General features: G+C 44.9%; 1 protein-coding gene across 2 annotated transcripts in view; it reads right to left on the bottom strand.

Moving 5' to 3' along the window:
• btbd11b (BTB (POZ) domain containing 11b) overlaps positions 1-12761 on the bottom strand; it is a 168450-nt gene extending 155689 nt beyond the window's left edge. For both annotated transcript variants that reach the window (XM_029252396.1, XM_029252397.1), the window contains exon 1: positions 11610-12761. In XM_029252396.1, the coding sequence (XP_029108229.1) occupies positions 11610-12480 (871 nt within the window). In that variant the 5' untranslated portion in view covers positions 12481-12761. The remainder of the gene's footprint in view (positions 1-11609) is intronic.
• Between the last annotated feature and the right edge of the window lie 6371 nt (positions 12762-19132).

The raw sequence follows: 19132 nt of genomic DNA, 5'->3' as shown, positions 1-19132 counted from the left end.
TCGACTGTCGCGGTATCGCAGTGCTTGTTTTCAAGTAACCCTTTTTTATAAATTTAAAAAAAAAAAAAAAACTTTAATTAAAATCAATACTTATGAGGACCTGAGCGCTGCTCCTTAGGTTTCTTTCTTCTTGTGTATAGGAAAAAACAGAGTATGCGTAGGGTTCTTTACTTCGCCGCAGTTTCAGGCATCCGCTGGGGGTTTTGGAACACGCGCCCTGCGGATAAGGGGGCGCTACCGTAACACGAAATTTTGATCTCGCGCGATGAGAAACTAACGCCGCTTCGGATCTGAAGAACATATGCGGACAAGCGTGTCCCTCGCAGGCAGCACCACCACCGCTGCGGCACAAACTACACCACCGCAAGTAATAAGATGGTCAGGTGCACACAAGGTTTGTCTGTTGTTTATTGTTCATGTGTGTATTGACTGTGCTGTGCTTTTAATAATTAGTACCAATCAAAAGTGTGAGTGTTATTTTCACTTTCCTTTCTAAATCTGTCTTCTACCCTTTGAATAGCAAAACTAACCCAACCCGAAGGGAATCATAAACAAAAAGTTGTATAAACAAAACACAAACGCTACTAGGCACCCAAACACTGACCGAGACCTAAACAATAAGAAATATTGTGTCTTGGGGCAGCGCAGACAGCTGATGTTATCGCCCAGCAGATCCACTGTTATGACATTTCCTCCAAGAATGAAAAATAATAAAGGTTAATCGGATGGCTGTGTGAAGTCCATGACGCCCGTAAGTCGCGCATGCTGTAACTCAAGAACTACCTGTTCATGAAATTAATGGCGCAAACTTGAACGTAAGTTTCCTTCACCTGCATGTTGCTTTTATGAAACACACACACACACACACACACATTTTCAGAACCGCTTGTCCCATACAGGGTCGCAGGGAACCGGAGCCTACCCGGTAACACAGGGCATAAGGCCAGAGGGGGAGGGGACACACCCAGGACAGGACGCCGGGACACCAGTCTGCCGCAAGGCACCCCAAGCGGGACTTGAACCCCAGACCCACCAGAAAGCAGGACTGTGGTCCAACCCACTGCACCACTGCACCCCCTCCTTTTATGAATAAACAATTCCAATTCAATCCTTATTGTTTGGGCTTTTATTAGACTTCCAGTAGAAAACGGTCTTCAGCAAACACCATATTTTCGGGTTTTGTCATTCCTCATAGCAGGATGTTGGGTGTACACATGTATGGTAGCAGCTGGTAGTATAGCGGTTAGAGCTGCTGCATTTGGACCCAGAGGTTGAAGGTGCAACTCTCATCTCCTTGAGCGAGGTACTTATTTTAAATTGCTCTAGTAAAATTATCCACCTGTATAAATTAGAGAAAACCAACAGCTAAATGAATAAATGTACTACAAAAAAAGAATTCTGCAAAAAAAAAAAAAATTGCTCAGAAACATTTCTTAGTTTATCAAAAAATTTATACATTTCCTAAGTAGTTAGGAAATATCCATTTAAAGTTTAAAAATAAAAGGTTTCATAATAGATTTCCTTTGTTGGCGTTATCAAATCCTCTGTCATGATTCTAAAATAGATTCAGCATTTCTAATGGAAGCAGTTATTCCATTAAATATGGCTCAATGACCTCCTTTGTCATAGTTTCTCTGTCATTTTTCTCCCCAGTTTCATATTTAAAGACTGGGAGGCTTCCACTAAAAAAAAAAAAAAAAAAGATGAGGAAAATGTCTATGAAATAAAATCTTTTCTCCAGCTTTGCCCATTGCTGAATTACCCTTAAAGTTTGGAGCACTTTGCAGCACATCCATACCATGGCAATTAGTGAGAGCAGATCCGACGGAGCGAGGCGCTGAGCGTAATTACAGCCGTGCCCCTGAAAACTTCAGTCCTTCCCAAACAAGTCGAGCCCACGAAGTATTAAAAGGCTTCTTTCATGTGGAAGCCAGCGGTGGCAGCGGGTGGAGCATTTTCGACACTCTAAAATAGGGACCCGGTAACACTTACGTAATTAGGGCTCCAGCACAGCGATCATGACTGACAGTCACCGATACTTGTTAGATCTTTGGCCACTTAATACATCGTACCCGCCAGATTTCCTCCATGTATGTACTGTTTGGTATCCTTGTTAGCGTCTACCGTCGTGGAGACGGAGCAAGTGTGTGGAGCACACCGAGGGCCCCACGCCGCCATCGAGATCTCGGAGAAGGCGCGCTCGCTCGCACGCGCTTCCAGGTGCGCTGCCTTGTATGAGAAGGTCCAACCTCAGCATGGACAGAAAGGCTAAACACACTCACACTTTACATCGGAAGTGACAGTTGCCTCTCGCTAGGGTGGAAGGTGTTTCACGTGGCTCTTCCGAAAATACACCAGCTCCAGTCAATAAGATCTATATAATGAAGATGTATCATGACTCATTTGCTGGGCAGGGTCTGTAAAATCCCTCAGATCTCAGATAAGACAATAGTATAATTTAAGATTCTCTCTAAGACTCTTTTTTTTAACTTCAATTGACATTAAAACTAATGTAGAATTAAAAAAAAAAAAAAAAAAAAAAAAAAAAACACAAATTCCACGAAACTCCTAATTGATCTAAAATTTTATGCAGTGTTCGAATCCCGCTTGGGGTGCCTTGTGGCGGACTGGCGTCCCGTCCTGGGTGTGTCCCCTCCCCCTCCGGCCTTATGCCCTGTGTTGCCGGGTAGGCTCCGGTTCCCCGTGACCCCGTATGGGACAAGCGGTTCTGAAAATGTGTGTGTGTGTGTGTGTGTTAGTAAAGCTGAATGTGACCAAAAGCTAACCATCTTACACAATCAAAAGGTTAATATAGACACCCACTGATTTACTAAGGGGTTAAGTTCTACACATCCTCTATATACACACAAAACACTCTGACTTTGCGTCAGCATTTATTAACTTGGAGCAAATTAATAAAAACAAATAAAGTTGACTTTGAAAAACAAGATAAAAAAATGTTTCCGCACACTCCTATTCAATGCCAGCTGCTGACCAGTTAAGCCAGTAAATACATTTATCATCATCTTGTTATGGATCACAGACACTCACAAAGGTGTAAACACTGTGGTAGTGAGTTAAATGAAGGCAGTCCCACACTCCCATTCTGTTTTGGTGTGTTTTACCGCAAACTAACACCTGGATGCAGAAATGTGGGTCACTTTTGCTATGCAATAATTTTTAGGAAACAGGTAAGTAAAGGAAATTCTACCGTTTTTAAAAAAAAAAATCCTCATATCTTAAAGCCCATGTACCTCCGGGCAGCGAAAAGCACAACCTAAGTCGCGGCCGCAGACAGTCTTGCGCACGGAGGGAGGGAGCGAGCAGTCCAGACATGAAGACGGGGTTTACGAGACGCGGCACTTGGCATTCGGCAGGCGCATCCTGCCTCCAAATTGACTTCTAAATGCATTAAATGAACCGTGGCAAAGCCGAAGGGAACAACAAAAACACAGGCGATTCCATTAAAGCAAAAAAGGCAACTTTGCAGTTATAAACCGAGCACTAAATCAAATATTCAAAAACCGAACTGCAATGCAGCGCATGTTCTCCATGCTGGGCTTCCACGAATGCCTTGGGGTACACTGCGGGAAAACAAGGGCTGCGTGAGAAAACCCCTCCATCGTACCAATCGTAACTGTGTTTATCATCCATCTGATGTTTGGAGTGTGAGATTAAATGTGTCGAGGGGGTTCTTCTTCTGAACTGACGCTGAGCGCTGGAGACGCCTCTCTGTGAAGAGAATCACCTCTCCATACAGTTTTTACAATAAATTACTACAACTTATTCTTTTCCTTCGATTCCTTTTCTCTGCTTTCATCTGCGTTTGTCTTAGGGTTTCCATTTCTATCTAAGCGTGGGTTGGGATTTTTCTTTTTTCCCCATTGTTTTATTTCTGCAATCTTCAGGACTGATTCTTTAAATCTCATTATTGAAATATGACTGGATTGGGGCAACTTTACCAAGAGATGTACTACACCAGGCGATGCACCGGTTATGGACACATTTACATCTCCAAAGCGACTTACAATGTTAAACTACATACAGTCATCTGCTCATTTGTGCAGCTGGGTAATTTTACTGGAGCAATTTAGGGCAAGTACCGTGCTCGAGGGAACTACAGCTGGAGGTGAGATTCGAACCCGCGACCTTACGGGCCAAAGGAGCAGCCACTGAAGGCCACCCTTGTGAATCCCACGAGGGGTTATTCTGCACTTCGAGTAAGGCTCTTAACCCAAATTGCTCCAGTGAAAACATCCTCTTGTGACAAAAGTGGTGGCTAAGCAACGAAAGAATAACAACCATGATTACACAAACTCGCACAACACTGCTGATGAAGGACTTGAAATGAGGCTGAAGACATGAGACCGTGTATGTTTGTTTTGGTTTGCCGGGGAACTGTGGTTCCTTCCTTGAAACGTTACAACTGCAGACTCATATTTGTTTACTTAAAAATCTCTCATGGGAGACGTGCGGTTTGGAAGGACCTCGGCATTAAGTCCACAGCGGTTATTGACAGAAAAGAGGAAATACAAAACAGTCCGTCTACATGGGGAACATATGCACCGAGGCTAGAGCGCCGTGTTTACCCTAGAATTACATTATAAATCCAGCGAGCTCTCGGTAAGCCGGCTACAGCAGCACGTGGGGTCAGAACTTGCACACCGGAACCCGGGATGCCCGGGGAACGGGACAGACGCAGGAGAGCAATAAATACAATCCAAAAGTCACACAAATGTGTTACGAGGGCAATTTTTATGAGCTTCTTACACTTGGGAGAAATCCTGAACAGGATGCTGTTTAATCAGAAAAAAAGTGCGTATGCTAATTCACTTTTTTTTTTTTTTTAGCTTCCGCTTCTCTCCGAAGCGATTTACATTAAGCTACTTTCAATTATCTACTCATACGCCTTCACAGTTTTTCCTGGATAAGTTCAGGGTAGGTACCTCAATCAATGATAATACAACAAGATGTGAAATACAAACCTTGGCACTTCAAGTTCAAGGTGGTGACTCTCAACCACTGAGCCACCTGCTGCCCAATTAAATAACACCCTCGCCTTTGTCAATGAACACCTTCATAAAGGCTTGCAAAATTAATGAATGGCGCCTAAGATCTGTGCTGCAATAGCAAACAGAACACGAGGCCAGTCACAGAGCCATTAACACAAGCAATGTTTCGTAAACTCGTTGTAGACTGTGTAATTAGCATGAATAAGCTCACTTCCATTTTCACCCTTCTACAGTAATTTCACTTGCGCTGTCTTTTATCAAAATGCTATTCATTTGCAGCCTGCGTCGCTAATGATCTACCGACTAATGAAGGGGACAGAATCGCTTTAATCATCAAAAACACAAAAATATGTTTGCGGTGCCAGAGGGAAATTCTAAACTGCGAAGAGATGAGTGACGCAGACGCCCCAAAATGTGGAAAAGAGGCCTTAAATTACATGGCACTTCACGCCTATTTAAGTACATCTGGTACCCACTTCATGAGGGTTCCAAAATTCTGTAGGTTCTCTGTTTTGGCTCCAATGCGGAACAGTGAGCTCCCTCTGCCCCTCAGAGCTGCTGAATCCCTCCCCGCATTTTAGGCGAGTCTCAAAACATCTGTTCTGGACACATTCTCTTGATCTCCTGACAGCTCTATACAGTTTCATAACACCATCTGTCACGAGCATCTCTGCACTTCCCATCCTATTTGCGCTGGCAAAAACGGTGGTATTGGACAAGCTCATTGTGCTTCTACCATGACGTTTGCATCTGCATCTGTCTGCTGCTGATGATGATGATGTACTTTCTTTGGTCTGACTTGTACGTTGCTTTGGAGAGAAGCGTCTGCTAAGAGAAGAAAGGCAAATGTAATATAAATATACTGCACCCTTCCTGGTAACGTCAATTCCACGCCAGCTGGCACAGCCTGAGCTCACCTTCTACAGAAGGTTAGAACGGAAAAGTTTCAGGATTACTTTGATTACATACTTCAACATCAGTACAACCTATGCTTGTCTGGGACTTACTAAACTAGTCACACAAGGTGTCGGGACATGTTTGGAAAGGACACACGATGGGGCAGTTGCTTAATAAGGCAGGTAATCCATGAGATTTCATTTAACTGTTATTGAGTAAACAGTCAATAAATCCTTACATTCAGATTAAATGGAAAATCAGATTAGGATTTTGGATGTAACCGCATTTCTTGCAGCATACGTAAGAGTGATTAAAAATAAAAACCCTCTGGCCTACTTGTTAAGCTGGATTTCAGACCAAACCCAAACTTGGCATACATAATGATCATTTAAGGAATAAATGTCCTTTTTAATTCTTCTGATCGAAGCAATAACATAATAAATCAATTTCTGTTTACACAAACGAAGAACATAAATTCCGATTATTTTCTGGCAACATTTAGTTTGACATGTTACTTTTTATTAAAGGTTTTGTTTGGATAAAAAAAATGCTTAAGTACATTCTAGTGCTACATATTTTATATTTATTCATAACTGCGGTGGAAAACATTCTTACTTGAGAATGTTCCGGATGCATCCGTCACCTTGCTTTTGTTGTCGAGTAAGGAAATGCAGAAAAGAACTGGACAGCCAGGCAGGGGGACAGAGTACATTGTGGACCACAGCATAAAAATCACATTATAAGGCAGAGCATAAAAATTAAGGCATAAAGAAAAAACAGCATGAAAAGAGGCCAGAGAAAACATTTGTCTATTTATTGCAGACGAAAATGCATTTCAAAAGCAACTCGGGGGCACAGCTGTGGTTGGCATGGTCATGAGAACACGGAAGCACTTTGGGACATCGCGGCCCCCCGCAGTCCCAGAAAAACCCTTCCGAACGATGCCCCGGGTGACAAAAAACATCAGCAAACGTTGCGGGAACGCATTTTCAGAGCGGTACTATGGAAAGCAAAGGGTGGGTGTGTGCGCGCGCGTGTGTGTAGGGGGACACGGCTCACCGAGGGACGCCACGGGGCCATCGGACAGCGCGTCTCCCCTCGTGATTCAACGGGGGCCCGGAGGAAGGTTGCGCCACTGACATTTCCCTGAGTCACAAAGCGGTGCAACGCCAAGACCTTGACACTCGGCTGTTACAACAGCAGCGCAGTCAGAAATCCTCGCGCTCATGAACACCCTTATATAAAGCATCTGCAATCCCCTCGCACCCCAACGCCTGCGCTATGAAGCAGTCATCATCACCACAGGAGGCCCAATTCTCCGCGCAGACGGAAAAATGTCTAGAGCGACATCGGTACCTTTTTTGATCCGTACCCACCCCCAACCCGACCGTTCATCTATTCTTCTCTCCTCTATTACGCCGGTGTCCTATTTTCTCTACTCATTCTGTGTTACGTTTCCACCTGTGCGTTTTCCTGCCCTGCGTTTATGCTGCTGTACTCATGCAATTTCCTTAAGGATCAATAAAGCATCCATTCATAGATTCGTATGCATCCGTATGGATTTCTACACAGATGCTCTTCGACTTCACGATGGTGAGCTGGCGATAGACGTTAAGTAGAAACCGTACTTTGAATTTTGAATTTATTTTTTTTCCCCGAGCAAGGGATACGCGGTGCGAAACTGTTTCACGATCCGCATTTCCCGGTCTGCCACGCGGTCGTGTTTTATGCGTCCGTAATGTCACAGAAATGCCCATCTGTGTTTCCTGCTACTGGTCAGAAGAAGAGGAGGGCAATTACTCTTGAGGAGAAACTCAAGATAATTGCCCAGCGAGAAGGCAACGAGCCCGTAACGGCCATCGCACGTATGCTAGGCTATGATGTTCGGTAGGTTAGGTGTATTAAATTCATTTTCGACTTACGACGGGTTTTGCGGAACGTAACGCCATCGTAAATCGGGGATCACCTGTACTTCAATCCAGCGATAGATCAATCACATGCGAACTCAAATGACAACTTAATTCGCGGAGGAGATAAATCCCCATTACTTATGTCATCGAATGTCCAGCACTTATGCAGCATTACAGCAAGGAACCTTTTCCAGCAGTCAACAAGGTGAATTTAAGCATCTCTCCAGAGCCTGTGATCACTGGCGATTTATCACATTAATGACCTCGGCAGTGTTCCTCGCTTCTCCCTGTCCTTCCAAGATTTATTGCATGCGGCTCAGGATAATACACCCTGCACTCAGGTGCTTTCGCTCACACTCACACACACGTTTAAAATGAACTACGGGGTCCTGGATTACAAATTCCACATCCCGAGAGCAGCCCGTCAGTGCAATATTCAGACATGAAAACAGCCAGTGATGTTACTCTTCAACTCACACTGCAGGATTTTCAATTTCACAGTGAAAAAAGCGCCAGAAATCACATAGCACAAATACCCTGCATATAATATTCATGGGGAAAAAAAAAAAAAAAACCTTTTTATGTACAAAACTAATGCACTCTTCACAAAACAATACTGTATACCAAGCAAATACAAAATTATATACCAACATTGTCCTGCATCATCTTATGCAACAAACTAAAATGGCAAAAAATTGCCACTGCATATGTGACTGAAGTGGGTATGATAAAATCAGAAAGAATAAACAGTAGAGTAGAATAACAGTGATTTTTTTTTAATTGTTTTTATGTAATTCTTAGCAGGTCAGAACAGAGAAAATGTGTCAGACGGATTGCATTTGGCCCTCAGTAAAGTTGAAAGTCCACCGTTTTACACCCTGGGTGTGCCGCCAACGCCCAGCACTCCAGTTTCCATTTCAGTCTTTTCCAGGTTTTAAGCAGCTGCACCCACACCCACTGTTGCAGTGGGCAGGGGCTCCTGGAGAACTTTCACAATGATAAATGAACATTAAAACTGAGAATTCAAACATAACTTCACCCTTGTATTGCGCAGGAGTTGTGGTATTACCATGGTTGATGGCAGTTGGCCTACAGCTTCAGAAGAAAACAACCTGGTGGTCCAAGGTGTCACACCCATAACCTCTGGGCCAGTTAGGACCATCACCTTGCATGCCGAGGACTCTGGGTTCAAAACCCTTTGCAGGTGTGGTACAGGTGGTCCTCTGCTTGCAACGGCATTCTGTTCTAACAAACTTGTCAAAAATCCCACTATTTCATATGAACCATAAGGATATATAAACAAATGGAACTTGCAGAACGCTCAGGAGAAGCGCTCGACAGACTTATGAAATTTTCAATAAACAACAGGCAATGGAAAAAACTTTCCTGTAAGGAAGAGGGGGAAGGAAAAAAAAAAGCTATGGTGGCACTGAAGATGATGTCAAAAACTTTGCTGCTGCACATCTTTGAGAAGTTTTTGAAGCGCTGCAAGAAGTGTATAGTGTGAAGGAAGGTTCTTTGAAAAGGTCCCCGATTCCGACAAACCTTCAAATGTAAAGTAAGAGGTATAGCCTCAAACCTTTTCAATTACTTATGTTAATTGAATTTTTTTCAATTAATCCTTGTATTTAACCTGAATGAATTAGTGGATCTGATTAATCAAAGAGGGAAGCTCTGCTTGGCTCCAACACACACACACACACACACACACACACACACACACACACACACACACACACACACACACACAGTGAAGACAGAGGTAAGTAGATAGGTAAAAAGTTTTTAAATTAATACATTGCTTTCAATGAACAAAGTACACATTGAGGTATAAACGGCCAAGCCGCTGTAAAGTTCATTATCTAACATTTAAAAAAAACACACACGTGCGCGCACATGCGCGCACACGCACACACACACTGACTGAAGCCTCTTGTCCCGAACTGGGCTGCGGCAAACCGGAGCCTAACCCAGCAACACAGGGCGCAAGGGGATACACCCAAGACGGGACGCCGGTCCGTCGCAAAGCACCCGAAGCGGGACCCAAACCCCACGCCCACCGGCGAGCGGGACCGGCCAAACCCGCTGCGCCACCGCACCCCCCCATCTGAAAAAAAGAGATCAGAAAAACAAAGGAAACAGAAGTAATACCTACAGTCAGTGCCGCGAATGCTTACGAAATCCACGCCAGTGTTTGCACATCAGACGATGCATCATGAGAACACCGTGAAGTTCACTTCATGCAGTTCCAAAGTTTCATATTTCGTCACACAAATACTTGTCATGGGGCTTTCCATACACCAGACTTCCTTCAAAACGCTACCTTCCAAAAATATAAAGACACACTGCTGTGATTCATTCGCACACACAGATAAGACTTGTTTATAGGGTTGAACAACACTGAAGAATGGTTATCAGCGTGCCCTGTGGAGAACTGGCTTCTTTTCACTGCTAAATGCCTTCCCGTATCACCAGGTTCATCAGAAGCAGTTGACAAGAGCGGCCCGACACTGGTTAAACCTTTTAAAGGTCATTCTGGAGAAGAGCTGCAGATCTGCAGCCACTGAGGGAAAACAAACAAACCGAGTGGAAAACAACCTTTATGTCTCATCACACCTCCACAGTCACCTTAACCATCTCAAGGAGTTTGCGCTTCATAAAATGTCATAATTAACGGCAATAATTAAAAGGGTTGCTGACAGATGACCACCTCAGACGATGACGATCTGGTAGAGATCATTTTACAGGTCTTAAGGCCTTATTTTGGTATATCTTTCAAATCTCATCATTGCCGTTCTTTCCACCTGTTTTACATGAACAGAGCAGTAACTAATGTGACAGCTGTGCTGCTATTACTCATGACCAAATGGTGGAGACCAAAGGTAACCTGATATCAAAGCTCTGAAGACCTTGTTAGACGTCCTTTCAACAGGTTTATTTGAGAAAACCAATAGGTAAACCAACACCTACTCAGCTGGCATGGAGGTCCGAAGACAATGATGACAACCAACGTTGACCTGATGAAGATGGTCTCATCGATTTGAGATCTCATTCTGGAAGATGTTTGCAAGCTCACCATTGACATCCTTTCTACAGATTCATGCAAAGAAACCAGCAAGTAAATTGACAGCTGTCCTGCTGCCCCAGATGACCTCTAAAGTGAGAAATGACAGTCAAAGCTGACCAGATGAAGACGGTTTCACAGCCTTGAAGACCTATGCTGAACTCACTGCTGGCATCTTTTCCACAGGCGCATATTAAAAAAACCGCTCACAGCTCTATTACTGTCACAGATGACCCCAAAGACAAAGATCTCATCTGATGTGAGAGATGACTTCTCAGACCTGAAGATCTCATTGTGGAACATGTGCGAGAACTAACCACCGCCATCCTTCCAGCTAATTTATCAGAAGAGACCAGTAACTACACTGATAGCTGTACTGCTGTCACAAATAATGACCAAAGAGCTCAGCTAATCTGATGGAGATCTCATGACCAATGCTCGAGACCAAAGTTGACCCGACGGAGATGACCTCACAGGTCTGAAGACTACGCGAGACCTCGAGGAACTCACCACTGCACTGGCATCCCTTCCACAGGTTTATTTGAAGAAACGAAAGCATTACAGCAGACCATCATCACCAGCTACACCGCTGCCAGGATGCTGACCAAAGACAAAGATCTCAGCTGACCTGATGGAGATGATGGACCATGGCACGAGCAACGCTAAAGACCAAAGACCCGCCGATGGCCCTGGAGAGGCCACGCTGGAGCAGCTCTGGGAACTCACCACTGGAATTCTTGCCGCAGATGAGGTGCTGGTAGGGCTGCACAAGACCCCACAGCTCCGAATCGTTGCCGACGGCCTGCTCCACGCACTCCACGGTGAACTTGGGCGCGCCGCCCTCCTCCTTCTCCACGAGCCCGCTGCGCAGCACGCGCGCCGCCACCTCGCGAAACAGGCTCTCGAGGCACGCCGCCAGGTAGATGGCGGCGTGCTCGTGCACGCGCAGCGCCACGCGGCTGTCCACCATCCACCTGAAGAACTTGCCGACGGAGAAGACGAGCCCGCAGCGCGCCGACTTGCCGCGGCTGAACTTGTCGCCCGTGCTCATGTTGTACAGGGAGAGCGCGCTGAGCGCCGCCGCGATGCAGTTCACGGAGATGGTCCACGAGAGCACGATGCGCGCCGCGCTCTGGATCTCGTACTTGGTGCACTTGGCGTAGCGCAGGCTCAGGCGCTGCGCCTCGCGCGCGATCCGCACCAGCGCGCGGCTCACGAGCGCCGACAGCTTGGCCAGCACGTCGCGCGGCAGCAGCGCGCCCGCGCGCAGCTCCTCGTCCTTGCGCAGCGCGCTCTCCAGCTCGCCGAGGCTCCAGGGCACGTCCTCCAGCTCGGGCAGCTTGGCGCACTGGCCGGAGCACTCCAGGATGTCCGTGTCCTCGGCCAGCACCGTGTTCACCGTGTCCAGGCTGTTGTGGCGGCTGTGCATGGAGTCGGTCAGATGCCAGCAGTTGCCGCCATGCGCGTACGGCAGATGCGTCTCCGAGCAGCACAGCGACAGGCTGGACGACCTGAAGGAGTCTGCGGCACCACCATAGCCCGAGTCGAGAGTCAGGTCCTCCAGGGTCCGCACTACTGTCTTACCCCTCCTTGCCATAGCTGCACGGCATACTGGAAGAAAATAATAATAAAAAGAGCCACGAAGCGCGCCTCTCCGTCCCCAGCCCGCGCGGAATTGACTCGGCGCCCAGCGTGAATCGCCCGACTTCACTGCTCCGGGAGACCCCCGCGCGCGCGCGCGCGCCCTCAGCCTTTCGCCGCGTTCTTCTCGCTAGAACAGAGGAAGTACAGCCGCGCGACTCGCGCCTCCCGCGCCCACGAGCGCTCTCCGCACAGGACTACACCGCAGCGCACCGCTGCAGAGCGATTTACTGGAGCGGGGAGGGGATATGTAAATTAGGCGCCGTGTAGCGCCAATCCGCGGACGCGGCGCCTCAAGATTGACACCGCGGTGGGCTCGGCTGAGGAGCTCCGCTCCATGTCACCCCGCCTGTGCCTCGGCTTCTGGTGCGGAAACGCCACCACACGAAAATATGGGAAACTGGCGAAATGATTATCACTAAATCATTCCATTAATGATTCCCGTTGACAGAAATAAGGACGACGCACATATCATATGTGTAAACGACTGGTACTCCCTGACTACACAAGTGAAGTGGGGGAAAAAAGCAAGACCGCATGATGACTCAAGGTCGTTTAATTTGTACTGTTTTATTTACCTGATGGACGAGCAGCGCCGAAAACGTACAAATGATTAGATGTAAATGAGGACTGTTTATAAATTAATCGAAAGAAAGCGTGAAATATACCGTGTGAAGGAAGGAGTGTGCCTGATAAAGTGTCCCTTATACTTAACTGACGTCTTCGTCCAGGTGGCATAGGCTACAATGGTAAACAATCAACTTTACACCGATTTACCACAGCAGGCTACTCCTAACTGCATCCGACCGTTGAGGGTAAATACCCTGATCAGTGATGCCACAGCAGGAGTGGGATTTGAATTCATAGCCTTCAAATTAGAAATTAACCCCAGACACTAAGTTACCTGCAATAATGATTTGATTTGAAACTTAATTCACTGAAATGTACACCTAACATTGTTACTTAACTAGTAAGTGTACGAAGCAAAGGGTCAATGTCAAACAGTAGCTGGTAAACTGAAGGAAAATGCATTACAGTGAGATATAAAAATTATTCTTTAATTATGCACATCGTGCTGGGTCTTAATGCCACGTTACTTTTGCCATTTAGCTCATTCTGATTAGTGACTATAAACAAAGCCTTTTCTCTCTCGTTTACATTTATATAATTCAGTTTTACAATGTTGTTAACCACCATATTAAAAAAATTAACAATAAATCATTTCATTCATCAGTTCCTGCTTTTTAATGCATGATTACGTTTTTTTTTTTCACCATCTTATTTACTTTTATCCACATTTCCTCATTAAGGCCCTAATATTCAAACATTCATTTCCGCAGGGAACCAGAGCAAGCAATTGCAGTTTGAAACAAAATTAATGCCTTGCATCAAGAGAAAACAGGGAGTTTCAGAAAGCTGGTGTTTAATTTCCTCACTAAGCCACTGTGTTTGGCATTTGTTTGTCAGGAACTGAGGTACCATGTTTTCGAAACTGTATTAAGCGTCCTGTGCAAACACGTGCCAGTGGTCCTCCTAACTGTAACACAACCTGAGATCATCAATTATGAACGTCATGCATAATATATTTCTCTACACTAAAGGAAGGATGTCTGTAGGAACCCTAAAACATTGTCATGGTCAACGTACAATAGAGTGAAAGTTTTAATCAATTAACAGTTAACTTGTGTGGCCTTCTCGCCACTGCCATAAAACCTCTGCAGTTGATACAGAATGCTGCTGCACGCATTGTGTTTGACTTGTCAAAGCGTTCCCACATATCTCCTCTACTCGTTTCTCTGCACTGGTTTCCTATAGCTGCCCAGATCAAATTTAAGACCCTGGTTATGACCTACAAATGCATCAATGGAACTGCTCCCAGATATCTACAAGACTTGATCAACCGCTACACCCCAACCAGACTGCTTCTTCTACTTCTGCCCGCTTGGTGGTCCCGTGCACAAAAGGTAAAGTGCAGAAGTTCTCAGTTCTGGCTCCGTTGTGATAGAATGATCTCCCCCTCTCACTCAGAACTGCTGAAACTCTGTCTACTGAGACTCTACTGAAACTCACCTTTTCCAGACTCACTTCACCCATGATCTCTCAAGCTCATGTATGATGTAAATGTTCATGCACCGTAACTTTATGATCATGCCCAGATAATCCTTTACACAGCCGCTACTCTTGTTGTACGCAAATGTTTGTGTACCTTTTAAAAAAAAAAATGTAGGAAGGTCATCAGGATTCGTCTATCCTGAGTTTTATGCAAATACTTGTGCGACGAACATTGGTGCATAAAGTGGAAAGAAATAAACTAGGTTTACTTAAGAATCACATGTCTGCAACTATGTCGCTCTTTCTCCTAAAATAATGCACAAATTGTATTTTGTCTGAGAAGAACGTCACTTTAGAGAAAAGCTCTGCTAAATGGATAAATGTAAATGTAAATTAATTGTCGGTTAATGCCAATGTCTACAGATATTAGGACAACTGACCAGACCAGAGAACCTGTAATTCTGCTTAAGTGGAGAGTATCTTTGGGACAGTGGAATTTCATTTGCTGTTATCTTAATACAATAGCGAGAAAAATCAGCCTATTTTCACTGGGAGCTTTCACTTCCATTAAAAAATGACGTGGCTGATCAAATGTAGTAATTTATCACTGGGAGGTCACCAGGATGGGCTGAATGCAACCACCAATCTGGAATGGACGAAGACTCTGAATCCCACTGTAAGTTGTAATGTCAGCACCGAAATATATGAAACTCCGCAGAAATAAAATCTATTAAAATATCAAAACTGTTTTTCATTTTGTGAAGGAACTCTGCTGTATTTTGTGTACCGTGGCACTCCAGTGGCACAAAGTTATTGTATATGAATCATGATAACACCTCGAACAACCCTACTTCATGACACTACTCTTCAGGTTTATGCTACCAAAAAAGGCCATTTTCTGTGTCCCCAGATAAAATATGTGCATTACTGAGCTCCATCGCAGAAACTCAAAGATCATTGGAGTGTGCTTTCATTTGGCTGACCATCATTCTATGACCATGTGTCATGATCATTCTGCCTTTGAGACAGAACTATTGCTTTCTCATAATCAGTTTTACTTTCCCCACAGTTGAGAATTTATCCTCAAATTACATTTCAGGGATACTTATTTATACTGCACACCCATTAACCAAAATATCTGCACCTTATTCTGTGGACATAATTCTGTACATTATGACCAGCTTTGTGCAAGTTTAGAGACCTACCTCTGTTATATTATTTGTATTTATTACCATGTTTATACTTGTTGCATTTTTTCAGCATATTTTTACTACATGTCTCTTTATGTGTGGATATATTTATTATGTGGTGTGGCACAAGGCTGGTTTATGTTTCACTTGAACCTGTGTGTAAGAGACGAGGCAGGAAACAGGAGATGCAGTCTCCCGTAGCTGTGGTCTTTTATTTGCCTAGGCAGCGGAGAAGGCAGGAGATGGAAAAGGGGGAGCAGGGAACAGGTAGGGAAAGGTTTCCTGCTGGCTGGGAGAGTCGGGTCGGTCGGGACGCGGGCGTCGTCTCAGCCTCAGGGCTCGGGTCTGCGGTCGTCTCGGTCTGGTTCTCCTCCTCGGTCTTTTCTCTCTACTGCTGGGCACCGGGGAAGAAATAGGGGATGAAATCAGCCCCAGCCGTTGCTGCTTTAACCCCGTCTCCGCCCCCTCCCCGGGCGGCCTCGGCGTGCTACACTGTGCAAACCGTATTTCATTTATGCTGTACACCTGTGTATACACACACACACACACACACACATCTTCAGAGCCGCTTGTCCCATATGGGGTCACGGGGAACCGGAGCCTACCCGGCAACACAGGGCGTAAGGCCGGAGGGGGAGGGGACACACCCAGGACGGGACGCCAGTCCGTCGCAAGGTACCCCAAGCGGGACTCGAACCCCAGACCCACCGGACAGCAGGACTGTGGTCCAACCCACCGCGCCACCGCACCCCCCCCACCTGTGTATAGTGAAAAAGAAATAAAAATAAACATTAAACACACGCTGTCTGAAACTGCTTTCCCTGAGTGGGGTTGTGGTGAACCGGAGCCTAACTCTGGGCAACACAGGGCATAAGGCTGGAAGGAGTGGGGACACACCCAGAGCGGTACGCCCGTCCATCGCAAGGCACCCCAAGCAGGACTCGAACCCCAGACCCACCAGAGAGCAGGCCCCGGCCAAACCTGCTGCACCACCACACCCCCCAGAGACATTAAACATTACACTTGAAACATTTAGTTTTACATTTATAAGCTTATAAAAGTACTAATATGTAATGGAGCGTATGCATATTTAGTATGTTTTGTCATAGGTACTCAGACTTTCATAACATAGGGATCAATGCATTCTGTCACTAATTGTTGCATGTATGCTGCTCTAACCTCCCACAATTTCCTCTGGGGTTAGTAAAGAAGCTGTCTTACTGAGAAAATCTGCTAGGGGTGAAGTCCATTTTGCTATGAAATAACTGGTCTAACTGACATGTGCAGCAACCACATGTATCTGTTCTTACCCCCAGGTGTTGATGAACTTTGCTGACATCTGTAAGCCCTCACAGTTTGTCCCACACTCCTTTTTGACAGTGCATCATTATTACTCATGCTTACGAATGCATGCCAAGCTGTACTGTTTGCATAATGCTATTTTAAGGGTTTGTTGTTGTTGTTGGTTGGGAGGGGTGCTATAAAAATTAAACTGAACTAAACACTTGACGTTCCAGTGGACTGGCTACTTCAGGCACCGTGCTGCACTATTCACTGGGTGTGGTGGTGACAGTGTCATGCAGGACACTGTTGTTACATAAACAGCGATGGACCTTCACAAGCACCAGACCAGCATGCCATCTCTCAGAACACATCTGCAAACAGGGTTGCAGAAAGCTACCAAATAACTTGAGAAGTTTTATGATATCAGTAATTTAATTTGCTTGTGTTGTGTAATCTCTGTGTATTATCTTTCTGCAGAACACACTTTAAACAGATATTACTCCAAGACCATCCTCCCATAGAGGCACCAGCATGACTACTGAACCCTCATGTTGCCCCAGCATTTATTAAAGAGAATGTTTTGAATCAAGGGTGGTTTTTCAATTCAGTTTTTTTCATATCCGTGGAGTGTGGTTGACCTGTAAGCTCGGTGTTTTCACTTTGCAGTCCATAGCTTAGTACATACAGCTGTTAGCAGGCTATGGCTGACTACTAACTGCCACGGGCCCAGCAGTGTGCTTCAAGATCAGTTTCGAGCACTAATGTGAGTAACTTGAAGCTTTTGGTGCATGTGATATTGAATATCGCCAACGCTTGCGTCTTTTTTTCCCTGCTGCCGAGCTTCTGTAGGGTTCAGGAGAAAAATCGTGGGATGCAATGAGATAGGCGAGGAGAGCTGGCGAGCACAGCAGATGGCCTGACTGTATGTCAGTGACACTTGAACTGGGCACTCTCTTTTGTGGAATTGCCGCCATACTGGGATTCAGCCAGTAGGTGGCATACTAGTTAAGGATTTTCTCCCGTAGCTGGAAGGGGCAGTTGTCTATAGTAGCCCTGAGCTGCATATAATAATCTTAACTGCTCCACAATATTCAGCTGTATTACTGGGTTAAATTGAAAGTCACTTTTGATAAATTCACCAGCTGAGTAAATGAGCAATTATTACACGCACAACTTTTATGGAACTGTGTTCAAAGATGGAAATGTCTATACTTGGCATTGTGTATCAAACTTTATCCTTTCTATATATATAACATTATTGGAAATTTAATTAGAGGCAGCGCTGATTAGATGTTCTAGGGATTGATGTCTAAACATGGCCTGTTATTTCTAGTGGTTTCAAGCTAAGCACTTCAACTGCTGTTGAAGAGCAATAAAATGATGAACTGATTTTAGGTCTTGATAATTTATTACTTCGGTGTACGTTTTTATTTTTCGAGTGACTGGAGAAAGGGCGTAAAAAAGAACTCGCTTTCAGTTTGGTTTGTTTTTGCGTTGTGCTGTTCCCAGCTGGTTGCGTCAGTGTGTTTAACGGAGAATTATACATACTGCACATGCAATAATTAGCATATACCAACATGAGAATATCCACCATAAAGTCTTAAAAGTATATCATAATATCGTAATTGTATATCGTAATAGTATATCGTGATTTCTCTCTGCTGCTGACCCCATAAGAGAGAAATGACTGATGTATCTAAAGAGGGTAAATGATTACAGACTACAAACTGTAGAGAGTCTTTGTGAGTTATCCTATAAACCAAAAGAAATGCATTAAAATTAAAAGTAAGAATAGTAAAAAAAGAAAGAATTGTTCTGCGGTATTTCAGCCTGTCATTTTCAAATCCTACAGTTTGTTTCCAAATTTTATGACTTCCGGAATTTACAGTTGAAAGACACACCGTGTCTCGGTATGATTACTCTTAATGACAAAGGCAAATTGACCAGGGTTTTAAAGTAATGGTCCCTCTTGCACTCTGAAGCACAGCTGAACTCTTGCTCTCCGACACCCTGGCTCTCCCGAGTATATTTTGTGGCCATAATCCGTAATGAAATGCAGGCATATCTGAGGGCCTGCAGTAA

This window comes from Scleropages formosus, chromosome 5, assembly GCF_900964775.1.
Source record: "Scleropages formosus chromosome 5, fSclFor1.1, whole genome shotgun sequence".
Taxonomy (NCBI): Eukaryota; Metazoa; Chordata; class Actinopteri; order Osteoglossiformes; family Osteoglossidae; genus Scleropages; species Scleropages formosus.
Note: the sequence above shows the minus strand (reverse complement) of the source record. Positions and strands in the feature narration are given on the sequence as shown.